This window comes from Oryza glaberrima, chromosome 4, assembly GCF_000147395.1.
Source record: "Oryza glaberrima chromosome 4, OglaRS2, whole genome shotgun sequence".
Lineage (NCBI taxonomy): Eukaryota > Viridiplantae > Streptophyta > Magnoliopsida > Poales > Poaceae > Oryza > Oryza glaberrima.
Window position 1 is genome coordinate 17,531,169 of NC_068329.1, and position 26,595 is coordinate 17,557,763.

The window sequence follows — 26,595 nt, forward strand, 5'->3', positions numbered from 1 at the left end:
CTCGGCTGTGTCCCTTTGTTGGTCTAGTGGTGGCCGGTCACGCTTAGCGGCGGCCGGTCCGGTGCTAGCCTTTTCCTGGGCTTGTGTGTTGGCGATGTCGGTATGTGGGTGGTGGTATTTTTTTTCCTTTTTCCTGGTTACGACCCTCAAAGGTTGTAATCTTGTAATTTTTTCCTGCTTTATCAATAGAACTTCGCCCCGTCTCGCGCGAGTCGTTCCAAAAAAAAGGTTAATTAAGAAGAGGTTATCTTATAAGTAGTAGGAAACCGGCAGCGAAGGCTCAACCCAATTACTCACTAATTAGGTCCATCACTATAGCTATGTCTGTAAATAGAGGGGAGGATGAGCTATTCTACACTACTCCCTCCGTCCTAAAATATAAGCATTTTTAGCATAGTGACATGTCAAATATTTTTTAACTTTGACCACTAATAGGAAAAAATTAAAAAGACCAATCATGTAAAACTGATGTTACTAGATTTATCATTAAACAAAGGAAGAAGAAACTATCATAATATGTAACTCTTTTTGTTTAAAACATCTTAATTTTATAGATATTGTTGGTCAAAGTGGCATCTCGGAGATCGTGTAACACACAAAAAATGATTATATTTTGAGACAGAGAGAGTAGTCAGAATGAAGGAATGAATGATATGTAAAATCAAAGTGTGTTTGATTCTTATTCTGTGATGAATAATTGGTATATAAGATTATTGGTTTTGATATTTGGAGATTATTGGCGAAGTGGTTTTGGAGATGATTGGATTTGTAGGTGATGAAAAGGTGCTGCTGGAGATTTGGTCCGGTCAGACCGGGCAAGGGTTGCCGGTCAGACCGGCCAGCCCACGGTCTGACCGGCCGACTCTATGTCGGTTCGGTTTTGGGTTGTTTCATTGGATATCCATGGATAATTCGTGTTTATGACTTCTAGATGGATACTATGCATATGTAATACTGTTGTTTGCTAGCAATGAGTCAAGTTGGAGATAGCTTGTACTCGGAACATGGTTTCTTGTTTGATTCACGTGTAGGTTGTCTTGATGCCTCGGGAGAGTATTGCCGATGATGGATCAGGAGTCAACTTGGGGATAAGGTGATATCCGGACGGTCAGATATCATGCGGGATACTTAGGCTAAAGATCAATGCACGTGGTTGGTGAAGATTCCATATGGCATACGATGGTGGTATTGTATACGTATGGGATGCGGAGTCGAATTTGGAAGGAGTCCAAATTTAGTACAATTGGAGTTTGTAAAGTTAGTTTCTTGTACAGGAAGGTTTCCTAGGGGATTAGGACTTCCTGTACAAGTTTGATTCGGGGCTTTAGACTGCTTACCTCATGTATAAATAGAGAGGGAGGGTGTGGCCTCCCGGTATCGCTTTAGAGAGCACTGAGTTGAGAGAATAGTTAGGGTTTCGAGTTTAATCGAGATTTTCGTAAGGAATGCTGTTGTTGCACTTTATAAACATAAAGAGAAGTAATAAAGTTGTCATCTACTTTGAAAGTTCTTCGATTTATGTTTGCTAGGGTTCGGCGGTCCAACCGGCGAGACATCGGCGGTCAGACCGACGGCTTTCCACCGGTCAGACCGGCGGGTACACAGCGGTTAGACCAGTGGCGGTGACGGGCGACTGCAGCATCTTCGGGCGGTTATACCAGGCGATCTATACCGGTCAGACCGACGGCATCGGCGCGGTCAGACCGGCAGACCAACTCCGGTCAAACCGATTGATATAGCTTCGACGTTAACTTTTAATTCCACTAAAAGTTTTGATTTATGGGTACTACAACCATTCACCTCCCCCCTCTGGTTGGGTTAATTCTTGCTGTTACATGAGAAAGAGCTAGTGTCTCACCCCTACATCTTGTACGTGTCTTCACTTTTATATATATATGAGTAAATTACACAAGCGGTTCTTAAACTTGTAATGAAGTTTCACTTAGATCCACGAACTTGCAAAATGCGCATCGAGATCCTTAAACTTGGTTTAATGTATCATCCCGGTCCAAAGCCTGGTTTGACTGTGGTCTTGCCTATGTGGCATGCCACATGGATGATGACATGGCTAAATTTTCTTTTTCCCTTTTTTTATTCTCATCTTTTTCTCTCCTTCCTCACCTCGCGTGGAGAAAAATGTGGCAGATGGGAGAGGAAGGAGGCAAAGTGGAGCAAAAAGAAGGGATGAGAAGGGAGAAAACAAGAAGGAAGAAGGGAGAAAAAACAAAAAAAAATTTATATCATCGTCTACGTAGCATGCCACGTAGGTAAGATTACGGTTAAACGAGATTTTGGACCGGGATGATCCATTAAACCAAGTTTATGGATCTCGACTTGCGTTTTGCAAGTTCGTGGACCTAAATGAAACTTTGTTACAAGTTTAAGAACCGCTAGTGGAATTTACTCTATAGATATTATGCAAGCTCTCTTGAATACGCATGTAGCACATATGTTACATAATAATTAGAACTACTGGAAAAGGATGTTGATGTGTTATTATTTTATATTCTTTTCCACAGTTGATGTTTGTGTTATTAATTTATAAATGGAAAGGATGTTGATGTGTTATTAATTCATATGCACAACCTCATCTAATACTCCTAATAAAAAAGAATAGTCCTATTAGGGATACGCACACATACTACAGTTGCACACCCACAAGTATGTTCCTAATATATGCATTCAAAGAGACAGATACCAAAATCTCTGGTCACGCTAAATTAAGTGATAACGTCTTCCCTCAAAAAAGAAAAAAAAAGTGATAACGTCTAAACTATCAGATTCTTTATATTAATACTGAGATCAAATAGACCGAAAGTTTTTTTTTCCCCTAGAGAAGTTGCCCCCAAAGGTTCTATTATGAAATGGACTCAAATAATTTGAAAAAGACACACCCTGTGGTGGCAAAAAAGGAAGGATCACTCTATTCTTGCCTTAACGGGCCCGTATGAAATTCTCGAATTAAACAAAACGAAAGTCCATTTTGTATCCCTTATTTATGGGTGGTTTATCTCCCTCACCGCAAAACAATGTGCACCATCTCCCTCAACCTTTAAAACTGTTCGTTTTTACCCTATTTTTGCATAGGTAAAAGTTCAGGACTGCCCTCTATGGCAATCATGTAGTGACAACATGTAATTTATCTCCCCCCCCCCCCAACACCATCGCGGTACAGTCTTTTATAAATACTCTCCGATTTTTGCAATGCATTTCAGTTGGAGTCTCTCCTGCTGGTTCCCGTAAAAAAAAAAACTAGTTCGTTTTATCTCCTTAGATGGTTTCATTCTATGTGGGGTCTACGTAACACGTTGACCTAGTCAACGTAGCACTACAACTCGTTCAACAGCTGGTTGTACTAGTTGAGCACGACAAAGGCCCATCATGTCAGGCATGACAGTGGGGCTGTACCGATCGGGAACAACAACGGCGACTGCAAGGGAGATCTGGCTCATGCGGCGCTGACATGGATCTCGGGCTCAGGTTGTTCCGGTGGAGGGCAGCGACATCTTAGGGCAAGTGATCATCAATGGTTCTAGGGTAAATAGAAGGTCCGCAACCTCTTAAGCTTCCTTCGATATGCCCAAGTTATAGGAGAGCCGATCACATGTGGCCATGATGTCACTAATTCCCTAGCTGCCCCGCGGACCGCACCCCGTCACCTTTCCTTGTGACACTTCTCTCTTGTCATATATATATGCCAACGGTGGTGGACGTGGCGCTGCACTGGGCCAGCGAGCCATCTTCGTTGTGTTGAGCCTCTATGGAACGACAATGTAGGCGAGCTCAAGTACATTCGCATATCTTGCAGTTGTAATCGAGCTCGCCCACTCATCTGTGGGAAGAGAGGCAGCGATGGTAGTGGCTACTGGCTAGGGTTGACATTGGCACGGATAGTTTCCGTTCGTCCAGACCATTTTCTGAATTCGGATAGTTTCGGTCGGAAATATCCAAAAATTCTCGGATTCGGAAATAAATTCGGATTTTTTTTCTCGGAAACGAAAATGAATACAGTAAGGGTACTATCCGTCGGAATCGAAAAACAGTCAGAAACTATCCGGAAATTTTTTTCAAATATCCGTGGACATGGATCATATTTTAGAAAAAACACGTATATATAGATAACTTTTTCATATGGAGTCAGATGAAGACAAACTTTATATCAAAATTGTAGAGCTTGATGAGATCAACAACTTTCTTATTGACTATTCTATTATTTGAGGTCATTTATGGGTCTAAATACTCATTATAAAATACCACATCTATTTTTACAAAATCTTAGATCTACAATTCAAACGATATCTGGTGGAGATGCGTTCCATATCAAAGTTGTAGAGCTCAACGAGATCTATCACTTTGTAGTTTATAACATTTGTATTTGAAAATATTTAAAGTATAAAACAAACATTACAAATTTTAAAGATGTGAAGTTAAATAAATAACATCTCCAATTTATACAACAATAACTTATTAAACTTAATAAGTGATAAGGTAAGTAAGCTATACATGTAGAAACAAGTTTTGGGATTAGAAAATGAATAATCATATTAGATATGGATCTCCAAGAGAACGGCCATGAAAATCGATTTTCACATACGGTTGTGGGACCGCCTACAAAATTGAAGATATAAATGTTGGAGATATTGACCTAAAATAATAAGCGATATCTCTTCCTTGGTTAAGAAACTCTATTTAAGGGCTTTTTTATATACTGGCAAATATTCGTTGTCGTATTCGTTCCGTCTCGTATTCACTCTGTATCTGTATTCGATAATATTCAATTTTATTTCCGTGTCCGAGTTTTCGATTCTGATTCTGATTCCGATTCCAAAAAAATGAAAACGAATATGATAAAGCTAGTTTCCATCTGTTTTTTTATCCGTTTTCATCCCTACTACTGGCTAGCAAACCCGTCAAGCTTGAGCGTTAGGCACGTAGCACGATGGGACGGGGCCACGAGGTACACCAACGTGAGGTGGTGGAACAGGAATGGTCGTATCGTGATGGTGATGTGAGCGCCGAAGCTGCGGTTCGCCACCGCGGTGGGGTTCAGGGTACTCTTTGTTGACACCAAAATTTGTTATGGTTGTCCAGTGGATTTGATTAAGGGAAGAAGTCGACTGGCAGATGAAAGTTTATCCATATCAAGCCGAATTCAAAGAGGAATCATAAACACCACGACAAGACAGTTTCATATTTTTGGTATATCTCTTGAATAGGCAGGATTAGTTATTTTCCTTTTCATGTTAGGAGTCTTATCTCCTGCCCTTGCATTAACCCGATGGTATAAATATGAATACCAAAGGTCTTTGTAAACTATCTCTCGGTCAATATACAACTTTCATCGCATCGCCACCTTTTATTCCGACGAATTCTTAGTTTCGAGCGGGGCTGCATTGGTTAAGTTCGATCTCCGGCAAGAAGTTCCGCCAATTTCGCTTGTATCAGCGTGGCTAGAACTTTCTCGATTAGGTCCGATATTCTCTTCGATCTGATCTACCGGCTAAATAGGTTTTTCTTATTATCGTTAATCTTATATTGTCTCGGTATGGTCCGATCTATCAGATTGTTGCTAATAAGTTTATTTCTACTAAGCCGATAGGTTTTTATGCAATGTTTCATCAGAGTTCTAGCTGATGAATTATCTTGTATTATTGTTAAGATTTTTAAGTGTTGCATCAGCTCATATTAATGGCCATACATATTTTGGTTATAGCCGATGATAGCATGAAATTCATTGTTTATTTGATTATTTGAATCTATATCGAACCTATAGTCGATTGATCAAAACTCTATCGGCATTGGCTGGTCTCGCTGCATCACATTGGCCTATTGGCCGATCAGTTTTTTAATTAATCTTATATGGTCAATTTATCGATCTTGTTAGTTGTAGAATTAAACTAATTGGCACGCGCGGAACCCGATTAATAGAACCTATACTGAAGTTATACTGAAGTTAAGCAGATATCTCAGGCATTCGTGTGTCGCGATAAATTTCATGTCAACACTCTCGCGGCCGACCCGTATCGTGCCATCCTCGCTCAAGCTACCATCCACCACCACCTTCCACCGAGTGTGGCTGCCTCTTCAAGCGGCACCGTCGGCTATGAACCAAGGAAAGATGAGGTGGCCACTTATATGTTGCCCTCCTATTATTTTTCTATCATATAGGTGCCGTATTAGATAAAAAAAACAGGTCTAATGTAGCACGTAGGATGAAACTGCCGACTAAACCGCCCGAGAGACAAAACTTACCCGTTCTAATATTCCATGGGAAGGTAAATCAAACTCGGTCCATACGTGTCAGAAAAAAAAACACTCGGTCCATAGATGAGGGAAGGGAAATAGACTTTCTTTCCCGAACAAAACATACGGTTCATAGGCCACATCTCCTCGTCATCTAAACAGGCCCGGCCTTTTAAGTCATCGACCACGCATACCCTCTGGCCGAGCGCCGCCAGAGCGGCCACCGCCGCCGCCACCACCTCCTCTTCCGGCGTCCCCATCTTCCTCACTGACCGAACATCACAGCTAGTAGAAGGTACAGCTACCCATCCTATGCTCTCCCCATGCCGCCGTCACACCGCGTCAGCCCCTGCCAGTTTCATCTCTTCTCTCGCCACCGTCGCCTCCTCTGCCGACGCTTCCATTTCCACATTTCTGTGTTGTAAAGGGTATAATTTACACATTGTGATAACAAACACGCGCTGTGATCACTTGTAAAGGGTATATAATTTACACATTCATTGTTTGGTTAGATTACTCATGGTGCTGTACTACTGTGACTACCGTGGGTTGCAACACCCTCTGTAATATGATAGTTTTGCATTTTGGAAATATACCTTGCACATGTGACCAGGACCAAAGGTTCAGGTTCAGGCAGAATGTAAAATACACGAAACGCAGATCTTAATGTCGATGATGCAACACAGCATTTGATGGAAAATCTTGGTAAGGTATAGGTTTGTTTGATTGCTCATTAGTTCTTATCGTCTTGTGTCGTGAGTACTTTTGAATGTTATATTGTACACATTGTTTTGGTTAGATTACTCTATGATTAGCTTACTGCGGATACCATGAGTTGTGACATCCTCTGTTATCTGAAAATTTAGACTTTCCATTTGCATTTTGGAAATCATACTGAAACAATGGTTTATTACTTTATACTGAATCGGTACGTAAGAGTAATGTGAGGAACTAGCTAAGTTTATAATAATACTAAATTATACAGGTTTCTAGAAAGAGAGATTTTACCTGTACTGTTGTTACTTGTTCAGTTGTTTGTACTTTGCAAATCTGTTCTAAAAAATGACTTGTTTCCTTCTTATAGTCTATAAGCACTTGGATAGTGACCATTGACTCCACCAACTAGCGAAGAAAAGTAAATGGCGTGACACAACTGGAGACACTTTGTTTCAATGACAGACAAAAAAGAAATCCATGGAAAGAAAAATGACAACAAAGTTATGCACATATTGCTATCCTGAGAAGAATACCTTCATTCAGGGGAACAAAGGTGATGGTGAGAGCGAAATATTTCAGATGTAGTTTCTTGTGCTTTAAATTGTGCCATGTTTCAGTACTCCCTGTTAATGTGATTCCAGAAAAGCTTTTGTAGCCTTCCAAACAGTTGAACTATGGTTTCTTCTTGAAACTTTTCTGACATGGCCGGAATGGCATGGTTAAACAACTGAAAATGACCGAGTGTTCTGCTTTGATGATGTTTGATTTCCATATTTTCCACTTTCTTTCCAAGCCATCGTGTTTGTATTTGTCATCATGGATTTAAATCTCCGGCTATAGCTGCCGCTATAGCCGGAGATAGCTGCTAGGAGAAGCAACCGCTAAGATATGTCCAATTTGCCACTACACATTCTATGGCGCTATTAGCTGCTCTTAGCTGGCTATAGCCGCTAAATGGGCCCTTAGATAGCGGCAGCTAACTTGGTGGGCTGAAGGCCTAAAGTTAAACAACAGCCCATATAGGTCCATATAGCAGTAGTTCAACCCTAACTCTATCTCTCTCTCTCTCTCTCAATCACTCCGTCTCTCACCCTCCCCCCTCGAAAAAAAGGCACGGCAGCTTTGCGGCGGCTGCGCCCGGAGGCAACGGTGGCGGCTGCAAGCCTGCAACCTGCAACGGCGACGGCGACTCTGACCTGCAGCAACGACGACTGCAGCTCCACGTGGAGGCCACAGCGGCGACGCCCGGAGGCGGGGCTGTGCCAATCCCGGCACCAAGTGGCGGCGGCGGCGGCTATGTTGGGCGGCAGCTGCACCAATCCCTCCCTCCCCATACTTCTCCATTCTTCCCCAAGCTGCGAACGTGACGGTTGTGCTGAAGACGGCGGGGACTGCTGGGCTGCACAAATCTCTCCCCATTCTTCTCTAGTTTTCCTAACAAGATATGTGCAAGATTTTTATATGATTCTCGGATATTGAATGTGGTATGGAACTATTGAATGTAATATCAAGTGTCTTTGACTCTTTGAACTATATGAGAATTGCAAAATTTATGTTAGTTTTTCCAAAACAGCTAATGGGCTTAGCTGCCGCTATAGCCAGCTATAGCTGGTCGTAGCTGATGGAAAACCTAGCAGCTAAGGGGCATATCCGGAGATTTTAATCCTTGTTTGTCATACCTGATACCTCATTACCTTTAGCTGTCTAGTAAGAAGTCGTCAGAAATTGGCAATCGACGCTATAGTCTGCCATTGGCTCTGGTAAGTGGCAATCTCAAGAAAAAGAAAGCAGGATTATACGATTGTGGTTGTATCTTCACTCAATTTTTCATCTGATTGTGCTTCGTTTGCAAGCTGCAAGGATGGCGAAGTAGCTTGCTTGTTGAGTTCAACTGCCTATGATCCTCGTTAATTGCAGGTTCTTCACAAGGTAAGGCTGTACTCTGGAATGGTAGAACAAGAATCAGCCTAGTTTTGAATTTTTATTTCTGGTAAAAAAAATACATGAGATAAAGTCATGCAGAAACTCAACCTCGGTTTTGCCCCTACTCATCGTGTTCTACTTTCTCGGTGTGTTTGTATTATTAGCTGACAATTATAGGGTTGTAGATGTAGACAGCTGCAATTAGACCAACATGGACCGGGATTCCTGCCTCGCGGTTGAGACTCGAGCATGCCGTTCGTATTACTGTGTCGCCTAATCTTTCTCTACAGTATTTTCTAGTCTCCTGTCTCTTGGCTTGATGCTTTTTAATTTTTATTCGTTTCAAAATAAACAAATCCAATATGAGACTTGATACTATTCAGATTCATAGTATTGGCATGTATCACGTTTTTATTAGATTTGTTTATATTTTAAAATAGTGAAAGTAGTTTACAGAAGAGGATGAATACCTGATACTCTTTTTCTCTTTTTCCTTTTTTGAGATTGAATCCTGATAGGTGAGTCAGATGACCAGTCTCAGTCTCAGCCATCCGATCGTGTATGAGCGGCCTAAATCAAACGGTACGCTATCAAAACGTCCCCCCACAAACCACAGTGAACTTGCGCACTTGTGCCCGTCCTGGCTGGGTGAGTAATTTGTTTGTTTTGGATGTGAATTGCTGTGTTGCTTTCTTGCTTTATTTTACTTTTGATTTTGCCTTTAAGCTTTCCACTATGTTTTTCTCCCTCGGAGAGCTTTACGGTTACTATTCCTTTTACATTCTTTTCATGAAAAGCTTGGAAAGGTAATCGACTCATTGTACTTGAGATAACGATCGTTATGGATCCGAACCACTCAAATTGAAAAACTGTAGAACTGGTGGTTCCACGAATAATCAAGTGCTACATATGCTGTTATCTTTTTCCTTATTTCTCAACGGCCCGGCCAGATAAATATTTTGGCCCTCCGAGATTTCTCAACTCCTTTTAAAAGAGTAATAATTAAGTTAGAATTAGTACTCCGTACTTCGTATCAGAATTTGTACCAGGTGTCCCTTTAAAAAAGGAATTCGTATCAAAATTTGGTATTCTGAATCTCTCAGGAACCAGAATTTGTACCAGATGTCCCTTCGAAAAATGAATTCGTATCAGAACTATATTCCGTCGGATTCTTCCAAATTCCCAGTTCTTCGGACGGCTCCCCGGTCATGACACCAAGAACTAGACACTCGACCTACCTTCAGTCCGGCGTCCCAAAGGCCAAATGAGATCGCCTAGTACGAGGTCATGTCCATTTCCAAGTAATCAGGCAACCGCTTAGTTACTAAACATGTCCATCACGAACTTCACACGGCCGCCCACCTGCTCCTTGCCTCCTTGGTCGCCGATGGCATTCCCAGCGGCATCGTGCCGGTGGCTGCCGTTGTTTGCCACTCGGAGATGACGAGGGCCATGAGCTATGAATTGCTGCTAGCCTGCTGTAGTACTGGTGTACCAAACGCTGGATTTGGCATGGGCAGATGGTCCCATTTTTTTTTTTCTAATTATGATAGGTTTTACCTTGGTTTTCTTTAGCATATTTTTTAATTGCTAAACGTTACATTTCGTGTGAAAACTTTTTATAGAAAAATTGCTTTGAAATATCAGATAAATTTACTTTATAAGTTTATAAAAATTAAAATTCAATTAATCATTTAATAATATTTTTTAATTTTTTTTTCTTAACTTTATCTCTGTTTTCAGTAGAAATGAATACCACTGAAACTGAAACTGATGCACCTACAAGTCTATCAGGTTGGCCACGTAATTTTGACTCAGAACCATTTTTTTAAAGTGAAAAAAAAAGATTTTCTGAAACATTGTCGATACTGAGCTGCTGACGCCGTCGCCGAGCTGCTGTTTGCTTCTGCCACGGTTCCTTTTCCTGTGCTCACACCATAAAATACAGCAGAGACAACGACTTCTCGGCATTAACGCCAGTGGCCCCCACGCGATTTCTCTGGGCCCTGTCTCGTGGGCCCCATACAGTGGACTATGCTGGGGTTTTAACCCAACGTGACCGCCGTGCAGGTCGGCACACAGCGGGAAGTTCATAAAGCCACTGCCGTCGTTTGTTGCTGGCTCGCGCGGAGTTAGCTTCAGCTGGAGTTTCTTCTCCTCCCACTCGCGGAACTCGCTCCTCGCCCCTCGCCGCCGCTGCAGGGGATCCATGGCGGCGTCTGGCGTGAAGCGGCCACCGCGGCCGGCCCCGGCCTCCTCCGGCGGTACGTGCAACCCTCTCTCTCTCTCTCTCTCTCTCTCTCTCTCTCGATCGGTCTCTCCGGCGTTAGCTCTCTGTATGCGTCTTTCTCCTGGCTCGTGTCTGTGCGGACGATTGTTGGATCTCTGCGCCTGCTCGTGCTTGCTTTTGTGGTTTGCTACGGTTTGATTTTGCCACAGTTTGTTCGGTAGCAAAGCTAGTCATCCGTTCGATCGTTTCTTACGGGCAGCTAGTGGCTGTGAATTGGTTTTGCTCGAGGTAGAGGAGTAGAGCTTCAACCAACAGAACTGTTAGAGCAGAGGGCGTATTTTGAGTTTAGCAAAACATGTCTTTTTTTATATACTCCATCTGTCCAAAGTAAGGGATTTTTGAAGTTTAAATTTTGTTTCAAAATAAATAATCCCAAATACAAGTAGTTTTGAAATTTTACGTGGAGTTAAGAAATTGAGATTTGAAAATAAATTGTTATGATCAATTGAGATGAGAAAGTATACCGGGAATGATTGTAATTGATTGAGGGAAAAAAAGTAGCGGAGAAGTTGCTATATTTTAGGATGGAGGGAGTAATTTCATCTCTATCAGTGTATGAATCGAAAATTTTATCTCTGGTATAATATTTACTTCCCACCCACCCAATTTTCTGTTAATGGAAGACTTTTTTTTTTCCTTTCTACTACTAAGTTGCCTCGGGGGATGCTAGGCATGATTTTGTTTAAGAACAGAGGTCAGAGGGAGTATTTGTTCTGCTCAAAGTTGCTCACCTTTTTGTTGCACCCTTTTGTTTTTATCGTGTTGCTCTTCTTGGCCTTAAGTGCTTTCTTTGTTATTGAGAGAGCGAACGTGATACCTTTGTACTTGTTCATTTTAGTTTTTTTTCCCTTGAAAGATTCGGTTGCCCGGCTGGCCGGCTAAGAGAATTGTTTAGGTTACCTTCGGGCTTCGGGCTGAACATTTGAACAAGGAGGAGGTGCCGAGAGGTGCGATCGCAAACCACGCCTCCAGGCTCTTGGACGAATACTCGCGTAGATCTTGATCTGTAATTCGTACCTGTTCCTGGTGATTACTCCCTCCGTCTCATTTTAAACGGGTTTCTGTACAACGTTTAACCGTCCGTTTTATTTAAAAATTTTATCAAAAATAAAAAGTAAGTCGCGTATAAAGTATTATTCATGTTTTATTATTATCTAATAACAATAAAAATTCTAATCATAGAAAAATTAAATAATATAGACGGTCAAAAGTTAGACACAGAAATTCACAACTGCACTTAAAATGGGATGGAGAGAGTATTTATGACCATTATCGCACATCACCCCCTATTGAGTAGTCCATGTACTCCACCCGTCTCAAAATAAACCAACCTCATACTAAATTGTGACACATCCTAATACAACGAATCTGGACATTCTACGTGTTCAGACTCGTTACTATGATGTGTCACATCCTATCACGATGTTGGTTTATTTTGGGACGGAAGGAGTATGCACGTAGGGACCGAGTTGACTATGGATGAAGTGATGAACTTGTGCTTGAAAATGACACTCCAAGTTGATATTGTTTATTTTGTTTTGCTCTAAGCTTTCTTTAAGTACTGATAAGCTTTCTATAAGTACTGATAAGCTTTCTTAAGTGCGGATAAAATGACACTCCAGGTCCTATGATTAATCCTTCTCTTTTACATCTTTGTCCGTCATCATGCTTTCAGACTCTACTAATTAATCTACAAAGTGTTCTTATAATTATTCTCACTACAATATTTTAAAGTCACTTACCTTTCCATCTCTTTTTTATTGGCTATCCAATCTTAGGTTTCAACCATCTGTACATAAAATTTTCGAGCGGTACATATCTCTGTCCCTGCCAGCTTTATCAATGTTGGTGACCAACTGACCATGTGTTTACTTTACAAATATGTATCGAAGAAGTCATAAGTAGATCCTTTGCTATTTTCCAAAGGAAGAAATTAGCTGTGTGTTCTTCACATTTTCTCAGCTGTAGAAGCACAACAGGTGTGTGGTTTTGACTCTAGAACTGAACTGAATGATCCATGGGGTTGATCGTGACTTGATAGGATAGTGAATTATGAAAGGGGTGTACATTTTAGTCTTCGGACTGACCACATGATAACTCTGTACCTAGCCGTTCATTTATAGTCTCGCCTGATTTTTTTTTTTTTTGATCCGTCACTGAGCAGACTATCTCTCTGTTAGTATTTAGACAACATGTATGCGTCATATTAGAAGAAGATTTAATTTTTTTTGTTACGCTGCTTTGTTGTGGAATGAAAAAAACGTTGTAGAATATATCACTGATACTCTTGTTGCATATGGAACGTTCAAGCCTATATTAATTATTTAATCCACGTGGGGGGATTTATTTGACTATGGATGAAGATGAACGTGAGCTATAGACTGACAAAGTCCGAGCTCACATGATACCATGTTACGTTGCTTGTCCTTCTCTATTTATCCTCTTCTTAGGGTAAGAGATGCACATCGTGTAGTTAATTATTTGTTTGGGATCTCTTATCACTAGCTATCCTTCTAGACTTTAAGAACTTGTCAATTGTTTGGGATATTTCCCTTACTGGAATATTTAATAGATGTATGAATATCTGACAAACTGATGACGGCCTCTTTGCTAGTATATGGAAGCTCTACCCACAAGGACTCAATACAGATGTCAGGATGTATTTTTATTGTGTTGGTTTTCATGCAATCAATACAAATTGCATGTATTGTGTCATTGCAATTTGATTAAGCGTGCTATATCATCTTTAATTTGGGTGAAATCCTAAGTTCAGAAATAGACTTATCTCTTGAACCCACATAAAAGTATAGCCTATTCAGCGCTGCAAAATGAACCAACATAAAAATTATTTATTAGACTTTTTTCCTATTCAGTGCAAAATTTTCAAAACAATACCCAGTTACAGAGTGGAAATTAAATGGATATTATCGCCAGTCTTGCCACACAGCATCAGAGTTTGACATTGTTGCCTGCATCACTTTCACAGGTATGGTGAGGAAGCTCATCCTAGCTCTGGCCGTGTTCTTGCCGGCGCTGGTGTACCAGCAGCTCCAGCCTCCGCCTCCGAAGATCTGCGGCTCCCCGGGTGGCCCTCCGGTTACAGGGACAAGAACACAGCTCAAGGACGGTAGGCATTTGGCCTACCTGGAGTCCGGCGTCCCAAAGGACCAGGCCAAGTACAAGATCATCTTTGTTCATGGTTTTGACTCGTGCAGATACGATGCTCTCCCAATTTCCCCGGTAAATACACTGCACTTGTTCCTTTGTGATCAGACTGAACACTTGGACAGTCTGGTTAAAACTACAGTGCATCTAGTTATGTTCAGACTTCAGAATAGAAGTGATCTGTGATCATGATGAATTGTGATGATCATGTCATGGGCTGAAACCGGTGCAGGAGCTGGCGCAAGAGCTGGGCATTTACCAGCTGTCCTTCGATCGGCCGGGGTACGCCGAGAGCGACCCAAACCCGGCAAGTACAGAGAAGAGCATAGCCCTGGACGTCGAGGAGCTCGCGGACAACCTGCAGCTGGGCCCCAAGTTCTACCTCATGGGCTTCTCCATGGGCGGAGAGATCATGTGGAGCTGCCTCAAGCACATCTCACACAGGTAGAGTCGATCACCATTTTCATCTCCGGAAAATCTATGGCAGGAGTGCAGGACTGCTTGTTTCTGAATTCTGACCAATGTGTTTATTCATGCAGGCTCGCCGGGGTGGCCATTCTTGGCCCCGTGGGCAACTACTGGTGGTCCGGCTTGCCGTCGAACGTGTCGTGGCACGCCTGGAACCAGCAGCTCCCGCAGGACAAGTGGGCGGTCTGGGTCTCCCACCACCTGCCGTGGCTCACCTACTGGTGGAACTCCCAGAAGCTCTTCCCTGCCTCCAGCGTCATCGCCTACAACCCGGCCCTCCTCTCTGAGGAAGACAAGCTCATCATGCCCAAATTCGCCTTCCGAACCTACATGGTAAGGATCACCGGATCGCTTCATCACTTGCGTTGCATATTTAGTTGTAACTAGCGTTTGCTCATCGGTTTGCGTGTCGTTGTCGTTGTCGTTGTCGTCGTCGTCGCAGCCGCAGATAAGGCAGCAGGGGGAGTACAGCTGCCTGCACCGCGACATGACGGTCGGATTCGGGAAGTGGAGCTGGAGCCCGCTGGAGCTCGAGGACCCGTTCGCCGGCGGCGAAGGGAAGGTGCACCTGTGGCACGGCGCCGAGGACCTGATCGTGCCGGTCAGCCTGTCCAGGTACCTAAGCGAGAAGCTGCCCTGGGTCGTCTACCACGAGCTCCCCAAGTCCGGCCACATGTTCCCGCTCGCCGACGGGATGGCCGATACCATCGTCAAGTCGCTGCTGCTCGGCGATCAGCCACCTCAGGCCTGATCCTGATTCGAACTCTGGTCCTCCCCGTTCACCAATGTGGAGTGCGTTTCTTGGTGCTTCGTTAAGTACATATTGCTGGCATTGACAGCGTAGTTAATCGGCCGGTCGTCAGTAAAAGAAAAGCAGTTCGTTGATTATACTGTTGTGGTTGTATCTTCACTGAATTTTTCATCCGATATCTGGATAGTTTATCAACGTCTTGTTTTCCTATTGGCTCACCTGAAGTGCATCATGCAGTGAACTTGTTTTCCTACTGGCTGCAGTGATGAGGTAGCTTGCTTGTTGAGTTCAACTGCCACTGATCCTCGTTAATTGCAGGTTCTTCATAAGACAAGGCTTATAATCTGGAACGCGAGAATCGGTCTAGTTTTGGACCTGCTTTTGTTATAGAAAAAGAACAGATAGCGGCACATGGAAACTCAACCTCAACTTTGCATTATCATCAGTACCCATCGTCGATAGGAATGTAGATGTAGACATCTGCAATGAGACCACTATGGGCCGGGCTTCTATTTTCGCGGTCGGTCAGGCCTCAAGTCATCTCTTTCACACTTCCTGCTCTTGGGTTTGTTTTTTCCCTTCCCTTTTTGAATTTTTTTGAGATGGATTGATGGTACTCCTTGAGTTTTTTTTTTTTTTGACGAAGTGAGTAGGAGTATGTCTGATTGATGTTGGCGGATCGGGGATCTGCAGAGGATGTTAGGGCCTTGGGCACTGCTCTAATAATCGTCTTTGCCTGGCAGATACTGCTCGTACAGTAGCCCCACACAGAGGACTTGGGCGAGTAATTGGTTTGTTTTGGACCGTGTTGCTCTCTTGCTTTATTTTCCTTTTGATTTTTTGCCTTTAAGCTTCCCACTATGTTTTTCTCCCTCTGAAAGCTTCACGGTTACTGTTCTTTTTACACTCTTTTTTAAAAGCTTCGAAAGCTTTATAATTGAGAGAACGATCTAATGAATCCGAACCACTTGAATTGAAAAACAGAAAAAACTACTGAACGGTGTTCCGTGGCGACGGAATAGTACTAGTGCCTTATCTCCTTCTCTCTCTTCCCCTCCACTCGCTCGCTCTCTCTCTCTCTTCCCCTCCACTCGCTCGCTCTCTCTCTCTCTCTCTTCCCCTCCACTCGCTCTGACTACCCACCATGAGCACGAAGGCGACGACGACGATGGCGACGACGACGACGGTGGCGACGGCGACGACGACAACGGTGCCATCACCACCAGCCCCCGCGGACGACCTGGACGACAGCCGGCGGGGCTCCCGACCGCCACAGGCGACGGCCGCCGTCGAGAAGCCTCCCCCTCAAGCTCCTCAAGCCGCTCCTCCTCTTCGTCATTCTTGCCGCTAGCTTCCTCGCCACTACCGCCCTCCTCCTCGGCGGCGCTGGCGCCTTCTACGGCCGGGGAGCGGTGGACGCGGCCATCAGGGGCGAGTGCTTTGGCACAACATGAGCGATGAGGAGCTGCTCTAGGCGGCGTCAATGGAGCCACGGGTTTGGCGGTTTGGAGCGAGGCACGTCAATGAGCGACGGAATGGCACAAGGTAGGCACCAGATCTGTCACTTCCTCTTCCTCTTCCTCCGTCGCCGCCCCGCTGCTCGACCTCTCCGACCCGCGACTCCTCCTCCTCTCTCTTGGGGTATCACACTGATACCTAGGTACCAAGGTCTGATACCCAGGTACAAAGGCCTGATACCTAGGTACCAGCTCGATACCCAGGGTACCAGGTGACCTGATACCTAGGTACCAAGGTCTGATACCTAGGTACCAGCTCGATACCTAGGGTACCAGGTATCAATCGATACCAGGGTACCAGGTACCAGCCGATACCAATGTACTAGGTACCACCTCGGTACCTTACCCAAGGTACCATGAGGATTTGGCGGTGAGGTAGCTGCTACTCTGGGTGCTCATGAGCGATGATGCCGGCGAGGTATGGCGCGTGAGGTAGCTGCTACTCTAGGTGCTCAGGGGCGGCGATGACACCAGCGAGGTAAGGTGGCCGCTGCTCCGGCTACAATACCACGAGCAGGCGGTGGCTAGGTATCGAGACAAATCACGTGTTCTGCAGGGTGCTCCTTTATGTTGTCGGTGCTTTTTTAATTATCCTGTGAGTGCACTATTTTCACGGTATCCCGTGGGGTAGCAGCCCTCATTGAAAAAACTGTAGAACTGGGCGTTCTCTGAATAATTAAGTGCTACTTATCTTTTCCCGATTTTTCAACGGTCTGGTTGAAAAAAATATACTCCCTTCGACGCCTTCGTCCCCTAATACAAGGGATTGATTTTGATATTTTTCTTGCACTGTGTGACCACTCATCTTATTTTTTAAAAAATGGAATTATTATTTATTTTATTTGTGACTTATTTTATTATCCAAAGTACTTTGAGCACAACTTTTATTTATTTTATTTGTGACTTATTTTATTATTCAAAGTACTTTAAGCACAACTTTTTATTTTTATATTTACACAAATTTTTTAAATAAGACGAGTGGTCAAACAGTACAAGTAAAATATTAAAATTCCTTATATTAAAATATATAAGAATATATAAGACAGAGGGAGTATTAATTTTAGCCGTACGAGATTTATCAACTCCGTCGAAAAGATAATCAAGTACATTTAGTACTCCGAATCTCTCACGGACCAGAATTTGTACCAGCAGGTGTCCCTTTAAAAAAAAAGTGGTATCAAATTTTACTATTTTATTTCTCGTCAAAATCTGGTGTTAATTATTGGCGATCTCGTAATTTGAAAGGAGCCACTAGTGTATCCCGTCGGCTTCTCCCAAATTCCGAGCTCGTCGGACGGTTTCCCGGTCACGGCAGTACGGCACCAAGAAGCAAGCAATTGGTCTACCTTCAGTCCGGCATCTCAAATACTATAACAAACGGGATCGCCATGTACGACAATCCTTCTTACCTCCTCCGTGCTACATTCCCAATAAACAAACATCCGCTTGATTACCAAACTCGCTTAGCAAAACTTGGGTCATCTTACCACGAACTTCCCACGGCCGCCCACCTGTTCCTCGGTTGCCAATAGCACTCCCGACGCCATCGTGCCGTCGCCGGTTTGCTGCTCGGAGATGACGAGGGGCATGAGCTATGTGCAGCTGCTACCGCCTACTGGCGTACCAAACGATTTATTAGCCGTAACGAACTTCTTCGTCTGTTCTCAAAATAAATCAATCTCATATAGAATATAACATAATATAGCATATCTTTACGTGTCAAGTCCCGTACAAGTTTAGCTTATTTTAGAACGAATGGAGTATTGATAAACCAAAAACTAATTATACATCAGAACGATTTATTAACTACTCAATAATAATTATAACCGGAACGATTAAAAGTTTGAAAAAACCACGCTAAAATACTTAATAAAAATAAAATAAAGTTTAAAACCTGGGCAAATCATGAGGCCACGAATATTAATAAAGCCGATGCGGATAAGCCTATCAGACTAATCTGACTCACAGACGTTTAAAGTGGAAAGGATTTTCTGCCACAACGTCGATACCTGGTGCTGCTGACGCCGTCGCCGACCTGCTGTTTGCTTCTGCCACGGCTTCTTTTCCTGCGCCCAGCAGAGACGATGACTTCTTGGCATTAACGCCGCTGGCCCCACGTGATTTTCCTGGGCCCTGTCTATTGGGCCCCACAGTGGCCTATGCACTGATACGTGACAGCGGTGCACGTCGGCACAGGAGCGCCCGGGCCGCCGTCCATAAAAGCCACTGCCCGGCCGTGTACTGTGGACTCGCCGTTGTTGCTGTTGCTTGGCTCCTCTCTTCTCCCACTCCCTCGCGAACTCGATCGCTTGCTGCCTTTGCTGGCCTTGGCAACCGCCGCATGGCGGCCTCCGGCGTGAAGCGGCCACCGAGGCCGGCCCCGGCCTCCTCCGGCGGTGCGTGCAATCTCTCTCTCTCTCTCTCTCTCTCTCTCTCTCTCTCTCTCTCTCTCTCTCGTTAGTTCTCTGTATGCGCGTGTCTTTCTTCAGGCTCGTGTTTGGGCGGCCGGTTGGTTCTATGCTCCTGCTGATAGTGCTTGTTCTTGTGCTACTACGGTTTGATTTTGCGAGTTTTGCTCGGTGGCAAAAGCTAGTCGTCTGTTCGTTTTCTACGGGCAGGCTAGTGGCTGTGAATTGGTTTTGCTCGAGGTAGAGCGTCAACCGACGGAATTGTTCATTGTCTCGAAAAGAAACAACAGAATTGTTAGAGCAAACATGTCTTTGTGTATATGTGTTCGGCTCAAAGTAACTCGCCTTTTTTTTTTTCTAGCTTTGGTTTTATCGTGCTGCTCTGCTTGGCCGAAGTGCTTTCTTGGCCATTGAGAGTGCGACAAATACGTGATATCTTTGCAGTTGTTCATTTTAGAGAACTTCTTATTAGATAGAAAGATCTGGTTGTGGTTACTGACTTACCCGGCTAGGAAAATTGTTTGTTATCTTCGAGCTGAACATGGAGGAGGTGCCGAGAGGTACGATCGCAAATCACGCCTCCAGACTCTTGGACGAGCACACTCGATTAGATCTTGATCTGCAGTTCGTAGCAGTACCTGTTGATTATTCAACAAACTGGAACAAGCTACTAGTAGGAGTATTATTTATGACCACCATTGCACATCACCTTATTGATTAGTCCATGTATGTACGTGGGGGACCGAGTTGACTATGGATGGAGTGATGAACTTGGGCCTGAAAATGGCATTCCAAGTTGATATTATTTGTTTAGTTTTGCTCTAAACTTTCTTACATGCTGATAAAATGATACTCCAGGTCCTATGGTTAATCTTTTTTGGAACATCTTTATCCCAACATCATTTTCTTTGCGGGAGCCGTCATCATGCTTTCAGACTCTACTAATTAATCTGCAAAGTGTTTTTACAATTATCCCTCGCTACAATATTTTAAAGTCATTTTTTTAGATAATGAAATATTAAATTCACTTTCCTTTCGATGTTCTTTTTATTACATTTTTTTAGCAGTACATATTTCTGCCACTGTCAGCTTTATCAATCTTGGTGACCATGTATTTTCTTTACAGATATGTATCGAAGAAGTCATAAGTAGATTTTTTTGCTATTTCCAAAGGAAGAAATTAGCTGTGTGTTTAGTTCACGCCAAAATTAGAAGTTTGGTTGAAATTGGAATGATGTGACGGAAAAGTTAGAAGTTTGTGTGTGTAGAAAAGTTTTGATGTGATAAAAAAGTTAAAAGTTTGAATAAATAGTTTGGATCTAAACAAGGCCTGGTGTGTTCTTCTTGACATTTTCTCAGCTGTAGAGGTACAAAAGGTGTAGAGGTACAAAAGGTGTGCGCTTTTGACTCTAGAACTGAACCGAATGATCCATGCAGTTGATTGTGACTTGATAGGATAGTGAATTAGTATTGTACTACATCTGTCCCATTTTAAGTGTAGTTGTATGTTCCGTATCCAACATTTGACCGTCCGTCTTATTTCGAAAATTCATGAAAAAATTAAAAAAATAGTCACACATAAAATATTATTTATGTTTTACTATCTAATAACAATAAAAATACTAATCAAATTTTCTTTTTAGATAAGACGAACGGTCAAATGTTAGATATAAATAGTGCAAAACTACAGTCTTTCTAGGACGGAAGTAGTATGCTTTAGTCCTTGGACTGGCCACATGTTGAGAAACGCCCATAGATCTTCTGGCTAGCTTCACAAGGTGGTGGGCTAGACAATCTGGATTCGAAGCCTCACCCCTTCTAATTATTTGATATTATATTCTTCCTTAATATTCACGTCATTTTTGGACTGGCCACATGTTAACTCTGTGCCTAACCATCATTCACTTGAACAGCTGTAAGCTACAACAGATTCATCGTAATAGATTGTGTCTTCTTTCAAATTAGGTTAGGTTATTTTTACGACAGAATGAGTAAGTATCATGATTTATTGATCTGCATGAGCAGATCATTTGTCTGTTAGTAGTGTTAGACAACCTGTATGTATCATTAAAAGAATATTGAATTTTCTTTGTTATGTCGCCTTGTTGTGGTATGAAAAAACATGCAGTACATTATTGATCCTCTTGTTGTATACTTCATTCGTTGTATAAGTAAGCCTAGTACAAGATATAACATATCTAATACGATGAATATGAATAATACATTATATACTCCTATTAGTAAATCTAGAGAGAAAAATTGTTGTAAAATCTATTTTTTGTGCACTTTACCTGAATGTAGGTTATATGTACCTGGGTGTAAGTGATATGTAACTGAGTATAACTATAAGTTGGGCATGCAAGAAAATAAATTCTGATATAAGATGTTACGGACCAAAACTTGAAAGATAGGAATGAAATAGCAAACTCATTTTTTTTATGGACCGAGGGAGTATGGATTATTCGAACATATATTAGTTGTTTAGTCCATGTGGCGGTTGATTTGACTATGGGTGAAGATGAACGTGGGCTATATTATATAGACTGACGGTCCGAGCTCACATGCTATGTTGCTTTGTCCTTTGCTATTTATCTTCTTCTTGGGTAACATATGCAAGTAGTTATAGTAGACTTTAGGAATCTGTCAATTGTTTGGGATATTCTCCTTACTGGAATATTTAATAGAAGTCTGAATATCTGATAAACTGATGAGGCCATGAGGGCCTCTTTGCTATTTGGGAGCTCTGACGACACGGTAGACTAGGAACTATCAAGGATCAGGATGTATTGGTAGTTTTGGTTTGCAAGCAGTTCAATACAGATGTCAATATATCATTGCAATTCGATTAATCCTATCATCTTTAATTTAGTTTTTTTTACGCTGATCTTTAATTTAACTGAAAGCCTAAGTTCAGAAATAGACGTATCTCTTCAACTCACATAAAAGTACAGCTGTACAGTCTATTCAAAGCTGCAACACAAATCAACTAAAATTGCTCATCAGGTCTTTTCCTGTTCAGTGCATAATTTTCAAACCAATTCCTAGTTACGTAGTGGAAAATGGATATCGTGACACAGTGTCAGTTTGACATGTTACCTGTGTATCACTTTCAGTAAGGAAGCTCATTCTAGCTCTGGCCGTGTTCTTGCCGGCGCTGCTGTACAGTCAGCTCCAGCCTCCGCCTCCGAAGATCTGCGGCTCCCCGGGTGGCCCTCCGATTACAGGGACAAGAACACGGCTCAAAGACGGTAGGTATTTGGCCTACCTGGAGTCCGGCGTTCCAAAGGAGCAGGCCAAGTACAAGATCATCTTTGTTCATGGTTGAAATTGGAATGATGTGACGGAAAAGTTAGAAGTTTGTGTGTGTAGAAAAGTTTTGATGTGATAAAAAAGTTAAAAGTTTGAATAAATAGTTTGGATCTAAACAAGGCCTGGTGTGTTCTTCTTGACATTTTCTCAGCTGTAGAGGTACAAAAGGTGTAGAGGTACAAAAGGTGTGCGCTTTTGACTCTAGAACTGAACCGAATGATCCATGCAGTTGATTGTGACTTGATAGGATAGTGAATTAGTATTGTACTACATCTGTCCCATTTTAAGTGTAGTTGTATGTTCCGTATCCAACATTTGACCGTCCGTCTTATTTCGAAAATTCATGAAAAAATTAAAAAAATAGTCACACATAAAATATTATTTATGTTTTACTATCTAATAACAATAAAAATACTAATCAAATTTTCTTTTTAGATAAGACGAACGGTCAAATGTTAGATATAAATAGTGCAAAACTACAGTCTTTCTAGGACGGAAGTAGTATGCTTTAGTCCTTGGACTGGCCACATGTTGAGAAACGCCCATAGATCTTCTGGCTAGCTTCACAAGGTGGTGGGCTAGACAATCTGGATTCGAAGCCTCACCCCTTCTAATTATTTGATATTATATTCTTCCTTAATATTCACGTCATTTTTGGACTGGCCACATGTTAACTCTGTGCCTAACCATCATTCACTTGAACAGCTGTAAGCTACAACAGATTCATCGTAATAGATTGTGTCTTCTTTCAAATTAGGTTAGGTTATTTTTACGACAGAATGAGTAAGTATCATGATTTATTGATCTGCATGAGCAGATCATTTGTCTGTTAGTAGTGTTAGACAACCTGTATGTATCATTAAAAGAATATTGAATTTTCTTTGTTATGTCGCCTTGTTGTGGTATGAAAAAACATGCAGTACATTATTGATCCTCTTGTTGTATACTTCATTCGTTGTATAAGTAAGCCTAGTACAAGATATAACATATCTAATACGATGAATATGAATAATACATTATATACTCCTATTAGTAAATCTAGAGAGAAAAATTGTTGTAAAATCTATTTTTTGTGCACTTTACCTGAATGTAGGTTATATGTACCTGGGTGTAAGTGATATGTAACTGAGTATAACTATAAGTTGGGCATGCAAGAAAATAAATTCTGATATAAGATGTTACGGACCAAAACTTGAAAGATAGGAATGAAATAGCAAACTCATTTTTTTTATGGACCGAGGGAGTATGGATTATTCGAACATATATTAGTTGTTTAGTCCATGTGGCGGTTGATTTGACTATGGGTGAAGATGAACGTGGGCTATATTATATAGACTGACGGTCCGAGCTCACATGCTATGTTGCTTTGTCCTTTGCTATTTATCTTCTTCTTGGGTAACATATGCAAGTAGTTATAGTAGACTTTAGGAATCTGTCAATTGTTTGGGATATTCTCCTTACTGGAATATTTAATAGAAGTCTGAATATCTGATAAACTGATGAGGCCATGAGGGCCTCTTTGCTATTTGGGAGCTCTGACGACACGGTAGACTAGGAACTATCAAGGATCAGGATGTATTGGTAGTTTTGGTTTGCAAGCAGTTCAATACAGATGTCAATATATCATTGCAATTCGATTAATCCTATCATCTTTAATTTAGTTTTTTTTACGCTGATCTTTAATTTAACTGAAAGCCTAAGTTCAGAAATAGACGTATCTCTTCAACTCACATAAAAGTACAGCTGTACAGTCTATTCAAAGCTGCAACACAAATCAACTAAAATTGCTCATCAGGTCTTTTCCTGTTCAGTGCATAATTTTCAAACCAATTCCTAGTTACGTAGTGGAAAATGGATATCGTGACACAGTGTCAGTTTGACATGTTACCTGTGTATCACTTTCAGTAAGGAAGCTCATTCTAGCTCTGGCCGTGTTCTTGCCGGCGCTGCTGTACAGTCAGCTCCAGCCTCCGCCTCCGAAGATCTGCGGCTCCCCGGGTGGCCCTCCGATTACAGGGACAAGAACACGGCTCAAAGACGGTAGGTATTTGGCCTACCTGGAGTCCGGCGTTCCAAAGGAGCAGGCCAAGTACAAGATCATCTTTGTTCATGGTTTCGACTCGTGCAGATACGATGCACTCCCTATTTCCCCGGTAAAGATACTGGCACTTACCTATCTTGTTCATTTTTTCAAGTCTGAACACTTTAAACAGTCTGGTTAAAAACTACTCCCTCCGTTCCAAAGTATTAACATTTAGTCATTTACGGTATATCTTGAAACTGGGGGAAGAATACAGTGTATTTAGTTATGTTTCAGATTTCAGAGCATAGTGATACATGATCATGATGATCATATCATGGACTGAGACTGAAACTGGTGCAGGAGCTGGCGCAAGAGCTGGGCATTTACCAGCTGTCCTTCGATCGGCCGGGGTACGCCGAGAGCGACCCAAACCTGGCAAGTACAGAGAAGAGCATCGCCCTGGACATCGAGGAGCTCGCCGACAACCTGCAGCTGGGCCCCAAGTTCTACCTCATGGGCTTCTCCATGGGCGGCGAGATCATGTGGAGCTGCCTCAAACACATCTCACACAGGTAATTAGCTTGTGTTATCACTGTTCTTACTTCAGCTGATCAGCGTTTTCTTCTCTGAAAAATCTATGGCAGGACTGCAAATTTCTGAACTCTGACCAATGTGTTTATTCATGCAGGCTCGCCGGGGTGGCCATTCTTGCCCCCGTGGGCAACTACTGGTGGTCCGGCTTGCCGTCGAACGTGTCGTGGCACGTCTGGAACCAGCAGCTCCCGCAGGATAAGTGGGCGGTCTGGGTCTCACACCACCTGCCATGGCTCACCTACTGGTGGAACTCCCAGAAGCTCTTCCCTGCCTCCAGCGTCATCGCCTACAACCCGGCTCTCTTCTCTGAAGGAGACAAGCTCCTCCTGTCCAAGTTCGCCTTCCGAACCTACATGGTAAGGATCACTGGATTACTTCATCACGTTGCATTGCATATTTACTTGTAACTGGCGTTTTGCTCATCGGTTTGCGTGTCGTTGTCGCAGCCGCAGATAAGGCAGCAGGGGGAGTATGGCTGCCTGCACCGCGACATGACAGTCGGATTCGGGAAGTGGAGCTGGAGCCCACTGGAGCTCGAGGACCCGTTCGCCGGCGGCGAAGGGAAGGTGCACCTGTGGCACGGCGCCGAGGATCTGATCGTGCCGGTCAGCCTGTCCAGGTACCTCAGCGAGAAACTCCCCTGGGTCGTCTACCACGAGCTCCCCAAGTCCGGCCACATGTTCCCTCTCGCCGACGGGATGGCCGACACCATCGTCAAGTCACTGCTGCTCGGGGATCAGCCACCTCAGGCCTCCTGATTCGAACTCCTCTAGTGTGCTTTTCCCGTCCTTCATTAAGTACATATTGCTGGCCCTGATAGTTAATGAGCTGGTCGTCACTCGTGGTGACTTAATAAGATTTCCCAATTTAGGATGATTGAGAAATTTGCCGGATTTCTACACTTCTGCCCGAGACTGTTCTTCCCCACCGTGTTTGAACTGCGGCCTGTGTAACTCTAAGTTCAAGTTCGTTATGGGCTAATCGCATTAGGATTGCGTTTCGTTTTCGTTTGGACCGAGAAACTATGGCCCATAAGGCTTGGTCTGGTCGGGTTGCTTAGGCACAACTAGAAATAAGTCCACTTTAACTCCCTCAAATATAGGTCCAATCTAATTTGTATCCTTCAACTACAATCTGATTATTAAAATCAGTGTATTTTGACTTCTTCGGCAGTTTTGAGAGTGGCT

General features: G+C 42.8%; 2 protein-coding genes across 3 annotated transcripts; both read left to right on the top strand.

Moving 5' to 3' along the window:
• Positions 1 to 10,970: 10,970 nt before the first annotated feature.
• Positions 10,971 to 15,775, top strand: LOC127771254 (uncharacterized). The gene is made up of 5 exons (XM_052297119.1): positions 10,971 to 11,147; positions 14,160 to 14,413; positions 14,571 to 14,782; positions 14,878 to 15,139; positions 15,249 to 15,775. Exons 1-5 carry the CDS (start codon positions 11,093 to 11,095, stop codon positions 15,555 to 15,557), a joined length of 1,092 nt encoding a protein of 363 aa, XP_052153079.1. The 5' UTR covers positions 10,971 to 11,092; the 3' UTR covers positions 15,558 to 15,775.
• A 3,540-nt stretch (positions 15,776 to 19,315) lies between these two features.
• LOC127771253 (uncharacterized) lies at positions 19,316 to 26,568 on the top strand. Of its 2 annotated transcripts, XM_052297117.1 has the most exons (6): positions 19,316 to 19,470; positions 22,596 to 22,730; positions 24,697 to 24,944; positions 25,175 to 25,386; positions 25,503 to 25,764; positions 25,855 to 26,568. In XM_052297117.1, exons 1-6 carry the CDS (start codon positions 19,416 to 19,418, stop codon positions 26,164 to 26,166), a joined length of 1,224 nt encoding a protein of 407 aa, XP_052153077.1. In that variant the 5' UTR covers positions 19,316 to 19,415; the 3' UTR covers positions 26,167 to 26,568. The 2 variants fall into 2 exon arrangements, with proteins under 2 accessions (XP_052153077.1, XP_052153078.1); XM_052297118.1 differs by lacking the exon at positions 22,596 to 22,730 and having other exon boundaries at positions 25,855 to 26,566.
• The last annotated feature ends 27 nt before the right edge of the window (positions 26,569 to 26,595 follow it).

Coding starts and splice junctions, on each gene's coding strand:
- LOC127771254 (XM_052297119.1), top strand. CDS start 11,093: ATGGCGGCGTCTGGCGTGAAGCGGCCACCGCGGCCGGCCCCGGCCTCC. Junction 11,148..14,159: donor GGCCCCGGCCTCCTCCGGCG/GTACGTGCAACC, acceptor TCACTTTCACAG/GTATGGTGAGGAAGCTCATC. Junction 15,140..15,248: donor TCGCCTTCCGAACCTACATG/GTAAGGATCACC, acceptor TCGTCGTCGCAG/CCGCAGATAAGGCAGCAGGG.
- LOC127771253 (XM_052297117.1), top strand. CDS start 19,416: ATGGCGGCCTCCGGCGTGAAGCGGCCACCGAGGCCGGCCCCGGCCTCC. Junction 22,731..24,696: donor AAGAACACGGCTCAAAGACG/GTAGGTATTTGG, acceptor TATCACTTTCAG/TAAGGAAGCTCATTCTAGCT. Junction 25,387..25,502: donor CTCAAACACATCTCACACAG/GTAATTAGCTTG, acceptor TTATTCATGCAG/GCTCGCCGGGGTGGCCATTC.